This window comes from Monodelphis domestica, chromosome 1, assembly GCF_027887165.1.
Source record: "Monodelphis domestica isolate mMonDom1 chromosome 1, mMonDom1.pri, whole genome shotgun sequence".
Classification (NCBI taxonomy): domain Eukaryota; kingdom Metazoa; phylum Chordata; class Mammalia; order Didelphimorphia; family Didelphidae; genus Monodelphis; species Monodelphis domestica.
This window is the reverse complement of record NC_077227.1, coordinates 502,954,130-502,977,684: the sequence shown is the minus strand read 5'-3', so window position 1 is coordinate 502,977,684 and position 23,555 is coordinate 502,954,130. Positions and strand designations below refer to the sequence as shown.

The 23,555-nt window shown below is 42.6% G+C and overlaps 1 protein-coding gene across 9 annotated transcripts in view; it reads right to left on the bottom strand.

Moving 5' to 3' along the window:
* Positions 1-583: 583 nt before the first annotated feature.
* RIPOR3 (RIPOR family member 3) overlaps positions 584-23,555 on the bottom strand; it is a 124,523-nt gene continuing 101,551 nt past the window's right edge. For 8 of the 9 annotated variants that reach the window (XM_056812946.1, XM_056812947.1, XM_016423861.2 and 5 more), the window contains 11 exons: positions 20,580-20,706; positions 18,260-18,844; positions 16,664-16,800; positions 15,386-15,500; positions 14,020-14,155; positions 12,393-12,554; positions 8,587-8,745; positions 7,626-7,828; positions 5,293-5,376; positions 2,414-2,504; positions 584-1,779 (listed from right to left, as the gene is read on the bottom strand). In XM_056812946.1, the coding sequence (XP_056668924.1) occupies positions 1,679-1,779; positions 2,414-2,504; positions 5,293-5,376; positions 7,626-7,828; positions 8,587-8,745; positions 12,393-12,554; positions 14,020-14,155; positions 15,386-15,500; positions 16,664-16,800; positions 18,260-18,844; positions 20,580-20,706 (1,900 nt within the window). In that variant the 3' untranslated portion in view covers positions 584-1,678. The remainder of the gene's footprint in view (positions 1,780-2,413; positions 2,505-5,292; positions 5,377-7,625; positions 7,829-8,586; positions 8,746-12,392; positions 12,555-14,019; positions 14,156-15,385; positions 15,501-16,663; positions 16,801-18,259; positions 18,845-20,579; positions 20,707-23,555) is intronic. The other variant, XM_056812949.1, reaches the window with a different exon arrangement.

Here is a 23,555-nt window from a genome sequence, read left to right as displayed (position 1 = left end):
TTTTTGGCTTCATCTTGTAGATGAGTTAGGGGTAGAAAGAAACTGAAATAATTGTAAATATGTTATCTTAAGTGTATACTACTTGCCAGGCCCGGTGCTTAAGTGCTAGAGATAATCTGGTCTCTGCGACAGATACCCAAAACAGTTAGATGGCTTGCTCTGAGTTTCAAAAGCAAGTAGTACCCACGCCTGATTCAAACACTGATCAAACACTATAGCAATAAACAATAATGCATGTGCACCATTTCTCCTCGGTGTATGTCTTGTAAAACTGTGCTAAAGGTCTAGCTGGAAGTTCTGTTAACTGCCTTAAAAGGGAGCAGATCTGCTCTCCTGGGCATCAGTTTCCCTATCTGTAGCTTCCTTGTAGCTCTGACATTTGGCCCTGCGTAATATGAAAATGGATACACCAAACAATTTTAACATCCTTTTACAGCTTGGTTATTTTTAAATTCTAGTAAATGTATGTTAAGTTGATGGAACAAAGGCCTTGCTGAGCCAGTAAGATTTTCCTTCCCCATCAAGATAAATAGTTAATGTTTCTCTGCTTTAATTTCTAGGAAAAAGTTAACTGAATAGTCACTTTAGGGCTTTTTCTTTTTTTATTAAAACTTTACAGAATTTGAATATGTAAAGTCACAAAAATAAATATCCAATGAAACTAACATCACAAAGTATATACAGTGAGATTAACTGAGGTTATTTAACACTTCTCTTATGGACCTATTCAAGGGTCTCTGTTCCTCAGAGACTTTTATCAATAAACATTATTCATAGGCATCATATCGGGATCATTATATCTGTGTTTGGGTTGGGGTGAGTGGTTTCAGTAGGAAAAGTTTTTTATCTTTGACTTTCTTCAAGAAACCTATGCTACCTCTATAAAGGCAACCAACCAACCTAAAACCAATTCAATTAATGGCTTCATTGACTCCTGCCAGAATTATTTTATGGAAGTTATGCTTGAGGCTTTCTCTCGGTTGTTGTTTTTTTCTCCTCTCAGCCTGGTATCCTTAATGGTATAACTGAATATGGCAAAAAATATGCTTTATAAATAATCTAACTCAATCAAGATTCCACTGCAGAAAAGAAAGCAGTCAAACATCTTTGGGAATGAATTTTGTGTTAGATTAGATTGCTCTGTCAAGACAGATGTTTCTACTGCCCCGAATTGTACTCATACATACACCCTATCTTCCACATCTCTTTGTTTGTCAAAGTCATGTTGACTACCTTCCTCTCTAGACTACATTCTTCCTCCTTTGTTAGTAAATCAGACTTGAAAGACTTAAGCTCAGCACCTAATGATTTACTACCATTTTTTCTGCTTTTCACAGTACTGCCCTTCTGGTCTTGGAATTTGGGGCTCTGGCTTTGTTGTAGCTGGGTCAGAGGCACCCTTTCTAATCACATGCCAAGAGAGATTCTGGGAAAGGTCATTCAGGATCTTGACCAAAGGGTGCAGACCACATCTGTCCACTAATTTTTCTTTGTTCCTGGTCAAAATATAATTTCTTGGGCTTCGGTTTTTGTTTTTCACTAGCCATGTTCCTCCAAGAAGCAGGAGTTCTGTCTATTCCTAGACCCTTCCTCTAAATGAGTTTATACTGCAACAACCATCATGTGCCAAGGCAGTGGAAGAACAGATTCAGAATCTGAGCTTGGCCTACAGGGCTGTTTAAAATATTGTAATTTCAACATCTGCCTCCTGGCATAAAGTTTCTCTGACTTCGGAGCAAATTCTGTCCATCTTCTCAAAAGCCAATCGTCCTTTTTCACCTGCATGTATAAGATGACATGTCACTGATAAAAACATCAATACTCCCATCCCCAATCTTGTTTCACCCCACCCCCAAACACGTTCGTAGTGAGGCCAAGACTCTGGATTCATTTGTAAAAACAGCACAGGTTAGGGTTTGAAGAAGAAATGTGCTATAGCCCTTGTCTGACATTTTCAAACAAGTTAGAGTCTCAGCACCACACAGACAGGACTGGGATTAAGAAGCTTTAAGTCTTAATCCTTATTCTCATAAAATGGTGGTGAAAGGTAATAAACTCATGTTTAAATGATTCTCCATTTAAAACTAATAAAACTGATTCCTTAACCTCCTAGCTGTTCTTCAAAACAGTAAAAATGTTATTTCCTAAGTAAGTTCCTTTAGTAAAAATATGAATAATACTTAATAAGTCATCATTAAAGGTACCACAATTACTCCCATTACCTAATTGATACTGTTAAGGAATCAAATTATAAGAAACTTGTGGGTGAGATTCAGCAGTTGAGACAGGCAAATAGGTGTTGGTTACACCTGTTTGTGGCTTCCTGCTTTTTCCCAAGAGCTCTCAATAACTCTTAACCAGGAAGAAAAAGCTTTAAGCCCCCACAAACATCTGCTTAGTAGTTTAGTTTTACCAAATGATAGTGTTGTCTCCCGGGCTGCTGTCCTCACATCTTCCAAGTCAGACTGACATAAACTTGCAATCTGATCGATACTTTCCATTCCCTAAGTAAACAAAAGAAACTTTGTAAAATTTAAAAAAAAAAATTTTTTTAATAGACAGGTATCTGTAACCTGGGGTATAAGTTCAGGTCAGTCCAAGAAAACTTCTCAATGTGGGTTTTTGAGGCCAATTACTGCTCATTAAAAATTTCTATAACACTGTCCTTTAAGAATTGTGAGCCACAATTGAACGTAATGGACTTCTCTACATTGCAAAGCAATGACCCAGGACAATCCCAAGGTACTGTTATGAGAAAGAACACTATCCACATCCAGAGGAAAAACTGTGGGGAAACACTGAAGAAAAACAACTTCCTGATCACATGGTTGACAGGGATATGATTAGGGATGTAGACTCTAAACGATCACCCTGGTGCAATTATCAATAATAGGGAAATAGGTCTGGATCAATGACATGTGTAAAACCCAGTGAAACTGTGTCGGCTATAGGATGGGGGAAGAGGGGAAGGAAAGAACATGAATCATGTAACCATGAAAAAATACTCTAAATTAAATAAATAAACTTTAAATAAATAAATTAAATAAATAAAGAATTTCGAGCCAAGAGGCAGCTAGCTAGGTGATCCAGTGGATTGAGAGCTAGGTCCAAAGATGTCCTGGGTTCAAGTGTGACCTCAGACACTTCATAGCTGTGTGACCCTGGGCAAGTCACTTAATCCCCATTGTCTAATCCTTACCACTCTTCTGCCTTGAAACCAATACATAGTATTGATTCTAGGGTGGAAAGAAGAGTTTTATTGTTTTGTTTTTTGTGAGCCTCAGAGGTTGTTATGTTGGACAAAAGCTCACAGTCTTTATTCTTCATCACAGCCTTTCAAAGACTTATCTCAAGTCAGTTGAAACTTTCCCCATGTGCCCTTGGCTGTATTAGTTTCTGAATACAGGATGAAAACTACCATGAGGCAGATAAATCTTATCTACACATCTCCTAAGTTCCCTGCTGCCTGCTTCACTTTGTCTACTTCAAGTTACAGGACTCTTCAGCTTTGTCGTCTGTTGTCTTGTTGACCTTTCTTAGATAATAATAGTCTCTACGGGGTTGTTGAAAAAATCAAACAAGATCAGTGTAAAATAGTGGTGAAGGGTAATAAACTCATGTTTAAATGATTCTCCATTTAAAACTAATAAAACTGATTCCTAACCCTCCTAGCTGTTCTTCAAAACAGTAGAAATGTTATTTTCCTAGTAAGTTCCCTTAGCAAAAATATGAATAATACTTACTAAGAGCCTGGCACATAGTAGAAGCTATACAAATGTTAACTAATATTATTCGTTCTGCACCCCAGAGAATAGTGGCATCTAAAGACCAGGGAAGGGAAAGCCATTATTTTGCATCTCTAAAAGGAGAGTAATAATACTGGCTTCACTTTCCTCCCAGGCCTAGGAGGATCAAAGGAGAGGGCAGATCTGAAAGCGTTCTGTTCTGTGTAAAATATTACATAAACATCAGCTGTCTCATCCTCTCTCTCCAGCTATTACAGCAGGGTCAGGGAAGCAAGGAACCAAGATCATTACAGGAAAACTTTTTCCAGTTAGTATTTAATTACTTTGACACCATCTCTTCAGCGTTCTCTGTCAGCTCTGTGGGATTCTTGCCATCCCAGTGCCAAAAACTTGTGTAGTGTTTGCTCCCTCTACTGGTTAATTATACTAATGCCATGTGCAGTGCCCAGGAATCGTCCATCTTTTGACTTCTTCAGTATCTGACATCTCAGAATTTCGTAACCTGTTCAGGGTTCCCAGCCAAATTCAGCAGGCTAAGTTCTTAGTGAAGTTTCAAAACAGATAAGACAGGAGCTTGAGGTGAACCGTGGCAGGACATTATGCCTCCAAGGTTTGAACTGACCTTGGCCAATTCTTCCACCCCACCTTAAATTAATCTTTGGGATTCTTTGTTCAATCAAGTATTTGTTAAACATCTGCTGGGTGCCAGGCACTGTGCTAGGCATCAGAGATTCAAAATAAAAGTGTAAGTCCTTGCCCTTGAGAAGCTTAAAGGATAACCATAAAAATCAGTATTATTACTGGTTTATGAATAATTAGTTTAGCTGAGGTTTATAGGACTCTTTAAAGTGTTGCTCAGTGCTTTAAAAATCCCCATTTGTCCTCACAGTAACCCTGGGAGGCAGGTATTAGTTAAGTGACTTGATCTAGGTTCCATGGCTAATGTCCAAAGTTGGACTTGAACTCATCTTCCTTTCTCCAGGTCTGGTGCCACCTGGCTGCCTTTAGTTAGGGAAGGCTACACATAAATGGGTAGATATAAAATAGGCAGAAGAATGTGTGGAGGAAAGGAGTAGCAGCTGAGAAGGGCCAAGTTGGAAAGTGGAGTTTGGGCTAAACTGTGAAGGAGGAGTGTAAGGATTCTGACAAGCAAAGGTCAGAAGATGAGAGGTAGAGAGCCATGCGGGAACAGTAAGAAGCTCAGTTCTAATGAAATAATGTTACATTGAGGACAGCTAGATGGCTCAGTGGATTGAGAGCCAGGCCTAGAGACAAGAGGTCCTGGATTCAACTCTGATGCCAGACACTTCCTAGCTGTGTGACCCTGGGCAAGTCACTTAACTCCTGCTGCCCAGCCTTTACAGCTCTTCTGCCTTAGAACCAACACACAGTATTGATTCTAGGGTGGAAGGAAGGTTTAAAAAATATAAGTGAATAATGTTGCATTTTAAATCCTCAATAAAGTAACCACAGGATATTCCCCAAAATGGAGCCCCCCCCCCACTCCCATCAACCCCTAATCAGTAAAGAAATTAGGTTTACTTACTTTGAGATATTTGAGAGCCAAACATGATGCTTGCTGAAGTTTTGCATCACTATCTGAGAGAGCACTAGTGTAGAAAAGGAGAGCCTAAAAAGGAGGAAAAGGAGGGCCTAAGAAAAGTGGGATTGCTGTTGGACTACCAAAAGAAAACCTGCTATTTCATTGTCAAATACCTGACCTGGAGCTTTACCTGTTGAGTGGGGTAGATAAGCAAATAATTTATCCAGCTGTTTATGCTAAATCAATCTGACTTTCTCTCCCCACCCCCATCCCCATCCCAGGCAAGGACATACGGCGTGTGTTGTTCATTAATAGATTCAAGGTTTCCTAGAAATTCTTGCCCCTGGGATGTCTTACAGTGCTGAGTCGGATAGAGTGGCTAGAAGAGTTCAATTTCATTTCTGTGATGGGGAAATTCTGTTAACAGTCCTTTCGCCCACTCAATGAGAACATCAGGATGTATTTCTAAATAGCACATGTTATGGTAAATGGAGACCAGAGAAGCCAGGACTCAGGCTCCCGGGTACGATAAGTACAGACTGTAAAAGTCATCCTCTCAATAATGTTCTCTATCGGCAAACGTCCTTGACAGAGGCCATCCCTAGGAGCTGACAGGGCTACTGATTAGGATGCAAAGGCAAGACTTTTTCTGAGAGTTGACGGTGGTTCTCTTCCATTGGAAATTTTTTCAACAGAAAATAGTCTAGCTGCTTCTCATCATCCCCACCCCCAATTCCTGCTTTCCTGGGCTAATTCTTGCTTCAGGAGAAGGGTCAGAGATGGGTGTAAACCTTAAAATTTCCTGATTTATCTCTTAGGACTGAGGTCTAGGCCTTATTGGCTTGGGGCCCTTCATTCTTATTCCTTTCTTACTTTCTCTCTTTTTCTATTGATTAATCAGTGTATTATAAATTAAATTTCTCTATAAAACCCAGTTGGTTTGGGCATATTCATAAATTGGGAATATATTCCCTGGTGACCATCTTATATTTATATAAAACCAAGACACAGTAGAAAACATATTTCAGCGGTCATAATTGTTATATATTTCCCTTGCTCCCAAACATTTTAATTATCACAGTTTATGGCTCCCACTCTCTTATTTACAACTATTTAATGCTCAAAACTATTTTAAATCTAACACAGGGAATTAGCCCAGTGGGAACAAACTGCTCACTACAGAAAAAAATAGGCCTGGATCCATAGTTACCTTTGCAGCAATCACTACACTCCCCTTAATAGTGGAAGGATCAGGAAGCTCAATGCATGTTTAGAAACATAAAACTTTCTGTAGCTTCCCATGGCCCACTAAAGAAATTTAATTTGCTGACTCACATTCAAGACCCTCCACAAAATGACTAATTCAGACTCCACTGTTACTCATGCTCAAAATCAACTCACCTTCCCTTCCTCTCCCCAATAAAACCTCCCTTCAGGGCCTAACTCAGAAGTCTTTCCTGTCTGTCCTTGGCTGAACATAGGGTCTCCTTTCATCTAATTTCTCCTAGCATTTTGCCTGGTGAGATCTCTTGCCCCCATCAAAATCTACACCTTGCCTCCTACTGCTTGTATCTCCTGCCCCGTTGGACAGTAAGAAGGCTCTGTGATTTTTCATCTTTTCATCTCTAGCTACCTAGCATCATGCCTTCCACTTAAAAGATGTTACAGAAATAAAAATAGAAGTAAATATAGTTTACAGGAAAGACAAGAATGCCAAGGAATAGCATTCTTGTTTCTATGCCTAGGATTCTAGTCCTGGCCAGAGAGGCAGCAATTAAGGTTGAACCCTGAACATAGCCTAAGTAAGTGCGGGAGGATTTCCTTGGAGCCAGGACTTGCCATTCTGATTCATGGAGATTTGGGATAACAATAAAAAGTCATTGCTTTATCCCATTCTCTACCCAAACAGCCCACTTCTTCCTACTTCCATCAAAAGTAAGGCAGCAGCACCTACAGGAAGACATCAGTTTTTTCATAACAACAGAGCTGTAATTCAAGTCCACACCATAAACTTGGAACAAGTCACTTCTAAACTTTTTTTTTTCATTAGCAAGCGTTTGCTTTCTCCATCCACCCCCAAGGTAAAAGAAAATGCAAAACTTTTGTAACAAATATGCATACAGAAGCAAAACGAATTCCCACACAAGCCATGGGACAAGCCATTTAACTTCCTATGAAATGTGGGAATTGGCCTAAACGTCCAGTCTACTTCTAGAGTATGTATTTGATTCTCTGGTCCCATCTACCTCCCTCTAAAGTACATGGCGGCAACTCTACAATCCCATCTGCCGTGACAGTGTATGGCCACAAACTCAATTATCTTCATCATAAAGTACCTTTTCCCGAAAACTCCTGTTTCCAGCTGCACCAGAAAGCCGAGCGATGGCCACTTTGCGTACCCGGTAGTTGTCGTCTAGCTGCATCAGGGCCCAGGTCTTTAAGGTCTGGGGTAGCGGCTGGAGCTCTCTCAGTCTCTTTCCCTTCAGCTTTTTTATCTTCTTCAGGCGTCCTGCACACTGTAGGTCTTCAAGGAGGGTCACTGAGGAAGGGCCAAGGAGTGGAGAAGTAAATGCGTGTCCATGATTCCACGAAGACAAGACAACAGGCACTTGTATACATTTTATTGGGGAGGGGACGGTGCTCTGTTGTTTTGTCTGCTAAGAATTAGGAACTGTTTCCATAAGTGATTTATTCTGAAAAGTAACAATGTTTGTTCAGCGATTATTTCAAAATGAAGATACATAAAACTCTAAGTCAGATGAACGGGGATGGCTCTTAACTGCAAGGATGATGACCCTGACCTCCACTCCACCCCAGCAGTGGGTTTTTAGTCTTTAAAGAAGGGTTGGAGCTAAAGATGTACCGTTGCATCTGAATTCCTCCTCTCTGTTCTCCAGAGGTTAATCACAATATGTGGCAATGTGGGGTGATGGAAAGAGTCAGGAAACATAGGTTCAAGCCCTGGATGAGTCGCTTCATTACTCCAAACTTACCTCTATCTGTAAAAGGGGGACGCGGCCCCTTAACGTGGATAGGGTGTAAGGAAAAAACCTAACTATAAATTTGAAGTTCTTCTATGGTCTTTGAACTGGGTTTGGGACCTAATTAGAGGTGATGCCAGAGAGGAAAGAAACGGAGGTTCTGGGATTTAGTGAAATATTCTTTCTATTCCAATTATTAAGAAATGTGTTCAAACCCTGGAGCTGAGGAAACATGACTCTCCAGGGAAGCTTCTCTGTTGTCCATGTGTTTCCTTAATAATGAGCTAGATGTTAATCACTTGTCACTCCCTTGTACCTTCTTTGGTGAGTTGGGCAAAGTGTTTCTCCAGATCCATAACATTCTGCTTTTCTAAGTATCTCTGAAACTGGAACCAAGTGATGAGTTCTTCCAAGAGGCCCTCAGAGGAGAGCAGCCCACTGCAGGTGACCACCTGCTCCAGCAACCTGTGACACACTGGCCCCAGAACAGCAGAAAAACACCAAATAAATTTAGGTTCACACAACACTTGAAAATGGAAATCTAAGGAAACAACTATTGCAGCACAAAAGGTTCTCCCTGGAACAACTTAACTCCAGTCTTTTTCTCCCAAACCTATAAATGTAGGTGGCAATAAAGAGAAAAATGGGATACCCAGAAGCTGTTAATGTTATGCATATCAGCTCAATTCCTACGAGCCTGTGTTTGCCCCCTTGAACTTGTTACAACTCCTTGGTTTGCCAACCCCGGGAAAAAGAATATGGAACGGCAGAATTCCAGAACTGGAATATAATCATATAATCCAACCACTCCTTCCCAGTTGGGAATCCTTTATCCACCCTGGCAAAAAAGTCATCCTGCCTCAATCTGAACTTTCTGTGACATCGTACGTTCTACCTGACAAGGAAGCCCAATTCCAGTCCCAGATGCTCTATTTGGAGGAAAGGCTTTCCTTAGATCATGCCAAAAACCCGCCTCTTTAAAACCTTGTGGAGAATAAACCTGAGTCCTCTGTTACCCGATAGCACTTCAAATATTTGAACACCAGAGTCATGCCCTCTTATATAGAACAATAAGGAGGAAGGCATACCGAAGGGAATAAAGATACACACACACACACACATATACATCTTGTGCCTTACTCTTCTGATGCCTTCCTTCCTACCATATAGTCTTCAGATCCAATGACATTGGCCTCCTTACTGTTGCATGAACAAAACACTCCTCCCTCTGAGAGGGTTCTGGGTATTTCCTCTGGCTGTTCCCTATGCCAGGAATACTCTCTTCCATCTCTGCCTACTGGTTCCCTTGGCTTTCCTTAAAAATCCCATCTTCTACAGGAAACCCTTCCCAATCCCCCCCCCCTTTTTTAAACCCTTATTTTCCTAGTAACAACTCTTAAGAAGGGCAAAGGCTAGGTAAAAAGGGTTAAGTGACTTGCCCAAGGTCACATAGGTAGGCAGTATCTGAGGCCAGACTTGAACCAGGTCCTCCCAACTCCAGGCCAGGCACTACCCACTGAGCCACCTGGCTGCCCTCTCCCAATCCCTCTTCATTCTAGTGCCTTCCTTCTCATATTTATTTCTCTTTATCCTGTATATAGCTTGTCTCCCCATTAGATTGTGTGCTCCTTGAGGGCAGAGAGTGTTTTTGTATCTCCAATAGGTGCTTAATGTTTATTGATAGACTGAAAAATCAAATTAGAAAAGAATTGCTCCTCTTTTCTTTCTCCTACTTCTAAATGCCTTTAAAGTGACTTTTCTAGCTAAGCACAGAAAGATCTATTCATCCCCTCCCCAAAAACATTTCAAACATAGAAGAAAAAGGAAGAAAAGAAAAGATACTCTTTGGTCTGGACGTTGCATGACCACAAATTCTGTTCCTTGGAGTGGCCTTGCTCATAAATACAATGAGTTTTTCAGAAGTGATAGTGTTTAGTTAAATTCTGCACTCTGGAAATCAGGAAACTAATTCAGTCCTGAGAAACAGCAGCACTTGGGCGAGCTCCTCAGATTCTGCCATTTACCAGCTATGGGAATGAAGCAAATGGCTGGCTCTGCTCGGGTCTCAAGAGTTGGGAATCCACCCCACAGGTTTGGAATGGGGGAAAACACTTTGAAAAGTGCAATTCGGATCCTCAACAATCCTTCTGGCTAGTTTACCTGCCTTCCTCCGGGGACCTCACTGTTACTGTGCCTAGATTGCTTCAGTACCTCATCTCTACTCTCCCTTTCTTTGTAAAAATCCCAACTACTAAAGAACAAAACCTCCACCTCTCAACCTCGCATTGCTAATGTCCCACTCCAGATCTCCTGCCCCTTCCCCTATGCCCTCTAGAATGCCAGGTACAGTATTGACAAACTTGCTTTCATCTCATCCTTTGAAAGTCTTTTCAGCATTTTTTTTAACCTTTCTGCCTTAGAATCAATTTTAAGACAAAAGAGTGGCAAGGGCTAGGCAATGAAGGTTAAGTGACTTACCCAGGGTCACACAGCTGGGAAGTGTCTGAGGCCAGATTTGAACCCAGCCTGACTCTCCATCCACTGAAGTACCCAGCTGCCCCCCTCGTCTTCATGAGTTCAAATCCATTCTCATACTGAGCCACCTAGGTGCTCCTGCCTATGGTCTCCTAATTGCCATTTGACACTATCTTCTCCCTTTGGATAGTCTGTGTTTGTGGCTGTCCTCTTGTGATTCTCTCCCAACTTGTCTGAATACCCCCTTTCTTCTCTGCCCACTCTTCACGTCATGCCAGCTAAAGGGGGAAGGGGGGTCTCCAGGGCTTTGTCTTGAGCCTCCTCTCTATGCTTTCTCATTTGGTGACCTTATCAGCCTTGGAATCAATACACAGTATTGATTCTAAGATGGAAGTTAAGGGGTTAAAAAAAGAGCTCATTATCTTTCCTTCACCCAAAACTTCCTTCTTGCTCATTTCCTAATTCTAGTAAAGGCACTATTATCCTCTCGGGCATCTGGGCTCAGGCCCCCAGCATCTTTGACTCCTCCCTCACTCCATATACTTACTCTGTTGTCAAATCTTAACATTTCTTTCTCTTTAACAGCTCTCAAACATGGCCCCTTCTCTCCACTAAAAAGACCACAACCCTAGTTCAGCCTTGTATCTCCTTTGGCTGGATTATTACAATAGTCTCTTTTTTGGTCTCTGCTCGGCTGCCAGAGTGATGTTCCTGCAGTACCATCTGACCAATGCCCTTTACTATCGCTCAGCTCAGTAGGTTCTGATGATTCCCTACTGCCACCAGGATCAACCAAGAAGTCTTCTGTCGGCACTTCAAGCTCACAACCTGATCCTTTCCTATCTTACTATTCTTGAATTTTACACTCTGCAATCCAGCCATTCTGATCTTTTTGCCATTCCTCACATATGGCCCTCTGTCTCTCACCTTTGTGTACTCACTGACTGTACCCCAAGCCTGGAAGAGTTTCTTTTTGCCCCCTTTAAGATTCCGCTTAAACATTATCTCCTTGAGAAAGCCTTTCCTGATCCTCTCAGCTGTATTCTCTTTTAAGCTTTCTTTCCAGCTCTTCTGTATTTAACTTGTGTGTTTTCATTAATATATGTTATCTCCTCATTAGAATGTAAGCTCCTGGGATATTCAGTAAATGGAATGCCAAGCCTGGAGATAGGAGGTCCTGGGTTCAAATGTAGCCTCAGATCCTTCCTAGTTGTGTGACCCTAGGCAAGTCACTTACACCCAGTTTCCTAGCCCTTTACACTCTTCTGCATTGGAACTGATACTTGGTATCAATTCTAAAACAGAATGTATGGGGAAAGAAAAAAGAGATTGAGAGAGGAAGGGAAGAAGGAAGGGAAGAAGGAAGGAAAAAAAGGAAAGGAAAGGAAAGGAAAGGAAAGGAAAGGAAAGGAAAGGAAAGGAAAGGAAAGGAAAGGAAAGGAAAGGAAAGGAAAGGAAAGGAAAGGAAAGGAAAGGAAAAAAGATGAAAGAAAAGAAGGAGAGGGGGGGAATGCAAGCTCCTTGAGGGTAGGGACTAGTTTTGCTTTTTTCTTTTTATCCCTAGTGTTTAACACAATGCATAGCACATAGTGCCTGATACATACTGACTGGTTGACTGAACATGCAAAGAATTATTAATTAATCCACCTATCTCAAGTTGTCCAGGGTATTTCCCTTTAATTTTGTGCAGAAACATTTTTTTTAGTTGATTTCGGAATGCTTTTGCTGAGCAGACTAGGATCCCTCCTGGCTCAGTACAGTCACTCCACATCTTCAGATGCTGCTTCTTCTTCTTGGCTTGGGGAATAACTGAAAAACCAGATTTGGAATCATTAATTGCCCAGAACTCTGGCATTACCTGAAAACAGGTGTTCAGGAAAAGACCCCTGACACCAAATCTCCCTGGGACTAACCCCCTCTATTCCACATGAGTGACTGGTGAGCTTTATTGATCCCTCCTGGAGAGCTCCTTCCCAAGGGCATCCTCCCAGAAGGCAGCCTCTGACCTCCTTCCTGTCAACAATAGCCTTCCAGGTTTTTAAAGTCTGGGGAGCAATAACTAACAATTCTCAAAGATAGGGTTTCTAACACCATTTTCTTCCCTGCTGGAGGCAGTGTCATGGTGCAGTGAAAACGACCCTAGATTGTCAAAAGCCTTGGGCTTCAGGCCTTTCTCTACCTTAATGGTCTGAATGACCTTGGGCAAACCTGGCTAGGTACACCTCAAGGGGTGAGGAAAGTGATTGGGAAATCTAAAAGCACTTTAGAAGGGCAAACTTGACTGGAGACTTCAGACTTCTTGCATACTTTCTCCTTTGGGCTACAGTTTTGCTACTCAAAGTGGGCATTCATGCAGGTGATTTCTTTGGGCTCTGAAATTCTATTGGTTCTCCACATAGAGAGGCGATAGCCGCAGAGGGCAGATGAAGACATATTTTCTTTGGCCATGGCCAATGCTGGAATCTGTTTGGCTTGGCTAAATTATACATATTTCTAGCAGAGATTTGTTTTTCTTTCTCAAGAAGGGAAACAGGGAGTGGGAAAACGCAAGTTTCCACTGAATGAAAGAAATACAAATTTAACTTTTTAAAGATCAAATAAAAAGGGAATTCTATAGATAACAGTTTTAAGTGCCTTATTTCTACTATAGAAATGGACACATTGGGGGTGTAGAACAAAGAGGGCCAGCTACCTGCAACACTCCCAAGGGCTGCCTGAACCAGATAAAAATGTAATTCGGAAATATTTAACAAAACAAATAAAAATACAATAGAACATAGATAAAGTGTGATTTTCCAAGTCAATATGTGGAAATTTGAATGCACATTTTACTGGTCCTGTTTCTTTTTGACTTTGACACCACTGGTCCCTATCATACCCTGGTGATGGGATTAAAGAAGGTTTTCTTCTTATACCTTAGGCCCAACATCACCCCCAAGTATAAGCTATTGAAAAAAACAAACAGTAGCTTCAGGGTCAGAACACCCAATTGGGTTCAAGTCTCCATGCCCTCTGTTTACTCTGAGACCTCCTGCAAGTTACACAATAATGCCAGCTCACAATTACGCAGCACTTTATAGCTTACCAAGTATGTTCACAAGTGGCCTGGCTCCTAACGCCACCCAGATAATAAGTAGCTGAACTAGTGATTCCTGTGTAGATCACTGGGCCAGGGCTTTTACTGCTATCCTACTAAACTAAAAGGCTGCCTTTACATGTCATCTGGGAATTCCCAAGGTTAATGAGCAGGTGTAGATTCCACGAGGCTACATACGCTCATCAGCAGACGTAGCGTTCCTGACCTTCTCCACATCGAGAACAGAAAGCTTCTCCAGAATCTCTTTTTGCTGCGATACTTCGTTCAGAAGGGTCTCCTGGACCAGTCTTGACAGGTTGGGGCACATCAGTTTCTAGAAAACAGTCCATGTTCCCTCAGGGACAGAGCTAGTAAAAACCGATATGAAATCATTCATAGCCAGGGGGCAGCTGGGTGGCTCAGTGGATTGAGAGTCAGGCCTAGAGCTGGGAGGTCCTAGGTTCAAATTTGGCCTCAGACACTTCCCAGCCGTGTGACCCTGGGCAAGTCACTTGACCCCCATTGCCTAGCCCTTACCTCTCTTCTGACTTGGAGCCAATACACAGTATTGACTCCAAGACAGAAGGTGAGGGTTTAAAAAAAAAAGAAAGAAAGAAATCATTCATAGCCATTCTTTGAGAGACCTGGACTTACCCTGGAAAAGCCTCCAAAATTATTTTGTTCCTCAGGGTTAGAGGTGGCTTGACTTTTATATCACTGATAATAGTAATAGGGGGCAGCTGGGTGGCTCAGTGGATGGAGAGCCAGGCCTAGAGACAGAAGGTCCCAGGTTCAAATCTGGCCTCAGACACTTCCCAGCTGTGTGACCCTGGGCAAGTCACTTAACCCCCATTGCCTAGCCCTTACCACTCTTCTGCCTTGGAACCAATACACAGACGGAAGGTAAGGGTTTAAAAACAAAAGAATAATAAATATCTAGAATGTATATAGTACTTTAAGCTTTATAAGGTATTTTACAAATATTATCTCATTGTATTCTCACATCAACCGTAAAAGATAGGTGCTATTATCCCCATTTTACAGATAAGCAAACAGAAGCAGACAAAGGCTAAGTGATTTCCCCAGATGTTAAGCATTTGAAATCTTGTGTTCCTCACTCCAGGTCCAGTGCTCTAGCCACCAGGCAACCCAGCTGCCATTGTGGAGATGAAATGTTCAGTATAAATGTAAAGAGCATAATTGACATTATCCTCAAAGGAATCTGGCCCCATGACCTTAAATGTCATCTGACACACCCTTAGTGTTGTGCAGATGAGGAAACACAGGTGACCTGGCCCAAGACATAGACAGTTAAGTGGAACAAGTAGTACCACAATGGGTAATAAAGACCTGCCCAAATCCTGCATTTCCTCTCACTTCCTCAGTACCAAACCACACCTTCCCTTTTCCCCTTTGTATTATAAAACGAGACCGTGTCATTCACTGTAGCGGTATCTCCATCTCCTAACCCATCCTACATGCTTAATAAATGCTCACGGCTGGAAATTCCCCCCATCCTCCTCACTTAGCACTCATGGTCACTTGCCTGAGCCCCATGCTTTACCTGTAAAAGAGCTTTGCAGACATGGAGATGAACCACCAAGAGCACATCGAGCTCATGAATTCCTCCTGTGAGTTCTTTGGTTGGTGCTTTAAGACACTGAGAAGTCCCATCATTACTGAATTGGATGTGAGAAAGAAACTGGTTATTTTTTTCACTATTCCTCCACTTCCCTGTTCTGCTTTGTATTCTAGAATCCAACTCTGAGCCCCAAAGGTATGTATCTTCTGTGATGATCAGTCACAGTCCAACACACCCTGACCCCAGCTTCACGATGTCCCTGGGCCTTTCCAAAAATTGAAGGGAAAACAACAATAATCATGTGCCTACTGTATGAAGAACACTAACCTGGTCTCTGAGAGAGACAGAGACAAAGAGATGGAGAGAGACCAAAAGAAAGAGAGGAGGAAGGGAGAAAGACAGAAGAAGAAGAAGGAAAAGAAAGAAAGAAAAGAAGGAAGAAAATAGGAGTTAGGAGCAAGAGAGGAAGGAAGGAGAAAGAGAAAAGTAGAAAGAGTTAGGGAAAAGAGAGGAAGGAAGGAAGGAGAAAGAAGAAAGAAAAACCAAAAAGGCATCCAAAAAGAAAAAGTATGAAAGACACTTGAGGCCAGAGTTGGGAATCTAGAGGCTGGTAGGTGAACTTATATATGCTGGAGGTCTTGAGGGGAAACATGGTATAATGAAAAGAACTCTAGACTTAAATTCGGAATCCCTGAGTTTGAGTACCAGCCCTGCCCTTACCGTCTTTGAAGCTCGAACAGTCACTTCTCCTCTGAGGTCTTCGACGTCCCCTATTACATGAGTGTTGGGCACTAACATTCTGCGAGTTTACGATCCAAGCCAAGCCCTGGCTATTTCCAATAAAGGCAGAGGCAATAAACTCATTGTTAGCCCTTGGCCTTGTACAGAGTTGCTTGCTAAGAATTTAAATGTCTGGCCCCTATTACAAACTCCGAGTCAGAATATCTGAATGACAAGAAATTTTAAAGGGCGCGTGCTCGAACTCATTTTACGGGAGGAAGAACAAGGCCCCCGGAGAAGCGGTTTGCCACACAAATGAACAAGTGGCGAACCATCATCACCTACCAAAGCACCAATCCCTGGTTTGAACCTCAGCCACTTTAGCGCCAGGACACATCATCCTGAGGCCTGGCTGTGGAAGAAGCTGATGCAAATTGCACAACAGACAAATGTAGACAACAGGAACACAAAACAAACCAACAACCCACTTAGAAATGAAGTCCCCGTCCAGAAGGCCAGCCTGGATCGGGGTCTACTCACTTGATGCTGTGGGTCTGGCTGCTGCCAAACAGGGAAAGCTCATCCGAGTTGAGGTCAGCATTTAAAAAATCAAAACTTTCCAGTATGGTCTCCATCAGACTCTCCATGGATGAATGCTCCTGGTTAGCGGCCTTGGGCTACCGAGAAAGGGGGAGGAGACTTCATAGCAATACTCCCTCCCCAGAGCGGGGGCACCAGCCAGCAATCAGACAGCCTCTCTAGCGGCAAATGAGGCTTATTGGCTAGAAGATCAGGAAGCCCCAAAACAAGGCAGAGAGGCTGCAATAATCCCTTCCATGAAGAATTGTACAAACAGCAAAGCACTTGTCTGTCTAGGCTAGTCGGATGACAGAAGGCAGACGTGCCAAATAATAATAATGGACATCTGGGAATGCTTCCTGGCGCATTTTTATTTACAAAGACCTTGGGAAATAATCCCTGCTTTACAGATGATTAAGCTGAGACTCGGGTGTTCTGCCCATGGCCACAAAGTAAGTGCTAGTCAGGAATCAAACCCAGGATTCCTAATCCCTCATTGCCACTAGATCATACGACCTCCTAAATCGCAGCACTAGATGTGTATGTGGCTGATAGAGACAGGCAGCAGCATAGAGAGGAGGAAAGAGCAAAATCAATCAAGGCTGGGGTTCAAGTCTTGTTGATACACACTGGCTGGGTGATCCTAGGCAAGTCACATAAAAACCTCAAAGAAGATCAAAGTTGCAGAGGACACAGGGAAGCGAGGTGGCTCCATGAATGGAGAGAATCCTAGAGAGGGGAGGTCCTGGGTTCAAATCTGACCTCAGATACTTCCCAGCTGTGAGACCCTGGGCAAATCACTTGACCACTACTGTCTAGCCCTTACTGCTCTACTGCTTCAGAACCAATACACAGTAGTGATTCTAAGATGAAAGATAAAAGTTAAAAAAAAAAAGTTGCCAAGGAGGTGATGATTTGCCCTGGCAGAGAAAGCCCTCTCCTCTGAGTATTCCCTCTCCCAGCATCCAGTCCCTGTTCCTTACAGTTTATAGAATGATTTCATGTGAGCTTCTCAAGGGCAGGAACTGACTTTTGGGATCTTTTGGGATGTTCTGTGCTTAGCACAGTGTCTGGCACATTAATAAGGGCTTATAAATTATAAATTATACCCATTTTACAGAAAATGAAACTGAGGTTTAAAGTGGGGGGAAATGACTTACTCAAGGCAATAAGTCTCCTCCCACTCCTAGTCTCTAAGAGCACAATGTCCTATACTCCATAAGTGTTTAATTAATTGTTTGTTGGGGAACAGCTAGGTGGCTCTGTGGATTGAGAGCCAAACCCAGAGACCAGAGGTTCTGGCCTCAGACACTTCCTAGCTGTGTGACCCTGGACAAGTCACTTGACCCCCATGGCCTAGCCCTTCCCACTTCTGCCTTGGAACCAATACACAGGATTGACTCTAAGGTGGAGGGAAGGGTTTTTTAAATAAACAGACATTTGCTGATGAATGGAATGTGATCATGAATGGGAAATGGGAAAATTGTGTGTGTGTCCCTAAAGCACTAGATAAACAGAAGTTGCCTTTCTTAGCGTCGGCAGGAAGACAAGCCATACCTTTAATCGGTCCCTGAAGCAGAGCACCTGGTCCTCTAGCTCCTGGAGCTGTGTCTGCCCAGGCTCCATCGCCTTCAGTAAATCTAAAACCTCCTGTAGGGGTTTCTCGGCAGACTGGCTGTGGTTGTCCGTCCCATCCTCGGGCTTCCCTTTCCCTGCTTTCTCCCGGCCCTCCTGGAGCAGGGGGCCGGGCACCGGGCCAGGGGAGAGCAGCTCCTTTGGGTCTCCGGCATATAAGTCCAGCGGGCTGGCATGTTCTTGGTGCCAGGCCCCGGACATCAGAGGGATCGAGGCCTCGTCCAAGCAGGGAGCGGAGGACACCTGCTGCTCCTCTTCTAGGGAAATGCTGGGACCCAGCCCGAAAGGGGGGAACCCTGCTTCTGAGGTAGAAGCCGAGGTCCCGGTCTCCGTCTCCCGGGGGTCGTCTGAGCTGAAAGAGTCAGCCTCGGTGGTCTCGGGCCTCTCCGGGCTCTTCTCCTCCAGAGGCATCCCCAGGTCACTCTCAGACAGGTAGCTCCATAAGGAGCGGGTCAGGGTGCTGTTCCTCCGGCCAAGACGGCTCTGCTGCGGTTGCTGGAAAAGAGACTGGGAAAGGGGGAGTGAAGGCTTCAGGAGCTACAGAAAAAACACTTCCTTGTACTATAAACACACAAATGTGGCACTGGCTCTTAGGTATCTTTTTCATCATGACTGGTTATGCTTGTCTTCTGTACTGAAAGAGGATCAAAATGATGCCACTAGTTGGGTAGCTGAGTGGCTTATTGGGTAGAGTCAGTCATGGGTTCAAATTTGACCTCAGGCTCTTCTTAGCTGTGTGACCCTGGGCAAGTCACTTAACCCCATTGCCTAGCCCTTAACTGCTCTTCTGCCTTAGAAGCAGTACATAGTATTGAGTTTTTTTAAATAATGAGAAAGAGAGAGAGAGAGAGAGAGAGAGAGAGAGAGAGAGAGAGGAGGGAGGGAGGGAGGGAGGGAGGGAGGGAGGGAGGGAGGGAGGAAGGAAGGAAGGAAGGAAGGAAGGAAGGAAGGAAGGAAGGAAGGAAGGAAGGAAGGAAGGAAGGAAGGAAGGAAGGAAGGAAGGAAGGAAGGAAGGAAGGAAAAGAAAGAAAATAACAAGTCAGAAGAGCTCAGTTCAAACTTGGTAGCTCTGCCACTTAAAACCCTGATGAACTTGGGGAATTTTCTTCATCTTTCCAGGGCTCAGTTTCCTTGTCTGTAAAGTGGTAATGTTGGACTAGAAGGCCTCAAAGAACCTTTTCAGCTCTGCTTTCAGACACCTACTTTCTTTCCCATGTGATGAAGATAAAGAGAATTATCAAGGTTGAAAACAGTAGTAAGAATTGTGTCAGTCTAAAACTGGAGTTGGAAAATACTAGGCTGGCAACAGTTGTGGAGATTGAACACTAGCCTGTACACCTTTCTCTGGCATCCCAAGACAGCGTTTGGGTTTTAAAGGGGGAAAGTTTATTCTTAAAGATTGAAGCTACAACGCTCCTTCCAACCACCCTCTTGTTGAATGGGGGAGGAGACAAAGCTTTTAGTAGTTTAACTGTAAAGAGGCTTCTGAAAATAGTGGGGTGGAGAACAGTGGACATGGGCACTCTGCAGCCATTCTAAAGGTCTCCTGACTCCAGGCATTCAGAAGGCCTGCCTATTGTCCAGAGTGAGGTCAGAGTAGTCCAGCTGGAGTGCCTTTGGGAGGGGACATCACAAAGAGCTTAAATTGGAGTGCCAGAAGGAAGTGAGCCTTTTCCCTGAGAATCCAGAGTGAGTAGGTGGGTGTTGGCCTGGCTCTTGGAAGGGAAGGTGGCCAGGCCACACGTGGCTGGTGCCTTCTCTTTCTCTGGCCCTCTCTTTATTTTAAATTATTCATTAAGATTCAGCCTCCAGGAGGGGCAGCTGGGTGGTTCAGTGGATTGAGAGTCAGGCCTAGAGCTGAGAGGTCCTGGGTTCAAAACTGGCCCAAGACACTGCCCAGCTGTGTGACCCTGATCAAGTCACTTGACCCCCATTGCCTAGCCCTTACCACTCTTCTGCCTTGGAACCAATACATAGTATTGATTCCAAGATGGAAGGTCAGGGTTTAAAAAAAAAGAGAGAGAGATTCAGCCTCCAGAGAATTCCAATCATTCCAGTACTACTTCTCATCTTTTCTGTTCTCTGGACTCAGATGGTCATGGCTTCTTCACAATTAGCAGGATTGGGATCTGATTAAACTGCTGTACTCATCAGCCAGTCCAGGGAAGGTATCCATAAGGGTACTGTGCCAAATTGAAGGGGGGAAGAGGGAGGGAGGAGAGAAATGGTCTCAGATACTCACAAGATAATATTTTTCCCTGAAGCTGGGGGTACTTGGAGGTGTCCAGTTATACAAAGAGCCTTTTCTGCTACCCACAGAAAACTTGCTGATTCCAGGGGACACCAAGAAGCTCTCCGTATCAAATGGGCTGGGAAGGCAGAAGAGAGAGGTCTGGGTGTTAGCCAAGCCTCAGGGACATCTCCCTTTGCAAAAAAAAAAAAGGTTAAAAAATGAAATGAAGGGGGCAGCTGGGTGGCTCAGTGGATAGAGAGTCAGGCCTAGAGATGGGAGGTTCCTAGGTTCAAATCTGGCCTCAGACACTTCCCAGCTGTGTGACCCTGGGCAAGTCACTTGACCCCTATTGCCTAGCCCTTACCTCTCTTCTGCCTTGGAGCCAATACACAGTATGACTCCAAGAGGGAAGGTAAGGGTTTAAAAAAATGAAATAAAATAAAAAAGGTATTACTAGAATTTTAATGTTTCACAGAAAACCTCAAAAGCCCTTCTAAATTTGTTTATCTGGACCCTTCTCTATTACCATACCTCTTAAAGGTATAATTACTAGATAACTAGATCTTTGGGGGCAACTAGGGGACAAAGTAGATAGAGCACCAGGCCTGGAGTCTAGAAGATTCATCTTCCGAGTTCAAATCTGACCTCAAACATTTACCAACTGTGTGACCCTGGGCAAGTGACTTAACACAATTTGCCTCTATTTCCTCATATGTAAATAATCTGGAGGGGGCAACTATGGATTGCCTAGCCCTTTCCACTCTTCTGCTTTGGAACCAATAAACAGTATTGATTCTAAGATGGAAGGTCAGGGTTTAAAAAAAAATTAGCTGGAGAAGGAAATGGCAAACCACTCCAGTGCATCTGCCAAGAAAATCTCAAATGGAATCATAAAGTCAGACAGGACTGAAATGACCAAACAACAAAATGTGCTTTTATACATTTGTGTGCACCTGCACATTTATTGTCTCCTCCTGACTAGAACTGCAGAATTGTTTGAAGAATAAAAAGTAAAATACCTTGTAAGGTGCTTTGAAAGCAAAACTGCCAATTTTAATAACAAAGAACAAATTGTGGTATATGAATGCAATGAAATGGTGCCATAAGAAATAATAAAATAGGTTTCAGAGAAACCTGAGAAGATCTCCAAGAACTGATTCAGAATAAAGTAAGCAGAATCAGGAGAATAATTTGAAGGAAGGGACTGTTCTACTTGTCTGTCTCCAATACCTACCACAATGCTGGGCACAGAGCAAGCAATAAATACTTATTGATTTCTCTAGTGTTTTGAGGTTTATAAAGCATTTTCCTTACAACCACATTCTACTAATTAAATAGACCAGTCCTCATTTTTCAGGTGAAGAAGCAGAGGTTCATAGGATTAAGTGATTGATTTGTCTACTATTATATAGCTATCAAGTATCAAAACTGGGATTTGAACCCAGATCTTTTGACCCCAAATCCACTAGTCCTTCCAGCATGCCTCACTCCTTTGATATTATGACTAATGCTTCTTTCACTTGTTTTACAGATAAAAATCTTGCCTTTGTGGAGAGAATGGTTCAAAGATGTAAGTTTGGAACTGTTTTTATATTACTAGAAATATCTCTGCAATGCCCAGTTCTCTCTGCAATTTGAACTTGCTTCACTTTACTGTGACCAAACACTTTCACAGTCATTTTCTCATTTAAGCCTCTTAACAGGCAAGAGCGGGAAAGCAAAAAAAAAAAAAGTAACTGAAGAATCAGAGGTCTGGAATTAGGAGGCTTGGGAGTGCCACATAACTCTGTCACTAATTTAGTTAAGAGCCAAGACCAGCATTCTTTTCCCTGCTACTTGTGTGAAGCAAGAGTCCAGCAGAGCTGCCAGGCCCTTGGAAGGAGCACCCTAGAATGGTTTCCTTTTAATATTGACTACCACCAGGGCTCTAGATAAGGATAATAAAAAGAACCTACTTCCCAGAATTGTTAGGAAGCTCAAATGAGATAATATTTGTACATGGTAGATACTATATAAATACTAGCTATTGTTATTATTATTACTACTACTACAGAGTTGATGGACTCAGGGAATAGAACAAGACAAATGTGAAAATTTGTTTTTGCTAGATTATATATATTTATTACATTTTTTTTCTTTTTTCAATAGTAATAGAAGTATGGGAGAGAAAATCTGTTTTAGAAAATTTAAAAAAATTTTTAATTTTTTAAAAAGAAAAGTTGCTCTTTTGTGGTAGCAAAGAACTGGTAACAAAGTAGGTCATCAATTGAATGGCTATATAAACTACAGCACAGGAAGTTAAAACTCCATTACCCTGCTGTAAGAAACAATGAATATGTATTTGTAAGAAACAAATAAACATGAGAAGATTTATAAAAACTGATGCAAGGTGAAGAAGAGTCAAGAAAATAAAATATCCAGTTTCTACAATAATTAAAAATAGGTTGCTTGCCTTCTCACAAATAGAGAGGGGCTAGAACTCAGAATTTTGAAAAATGATTGCCAAAAAATTATTTATTTATATGTAATTGGGACAGTCTGAAGAATTTGGACGAGGGAAAAAACCATCCACAGTGGGACCTGGGAAGGGGCTAAAGCTAAGCAACTCTCTTCTCCCAGCTGACCTGGGAACCCCAAGTGGGGAAAGTCTTTTAATTTGAATGAATATAGTTGGATGCAGTCAGGGGTGGGTGCAAGAGCAGAGGTCACTAATGGGAAAGAGTAGGAAGACGAGACCAAGAAGCACTTGGTCAGTTGTCACTTCCTTCTCCAGACTTCTTTTTCTTCGTCTATTAAATCAGGAGTTTGGATCAGATCACAGGTTCTTGCTGGTTGCAGGGAAGTAAGGAAAAATCCTTGTAACTTGGATGGGAAGGAAAATTACATCTTTTTTCACTACCCTTTGGTTTCCATTTTAGTCATATGCATTTTATTGTGTGCATTTTAAAACTTTATTCTTAGAAGTCTTCAGGCTTCACTTGAATA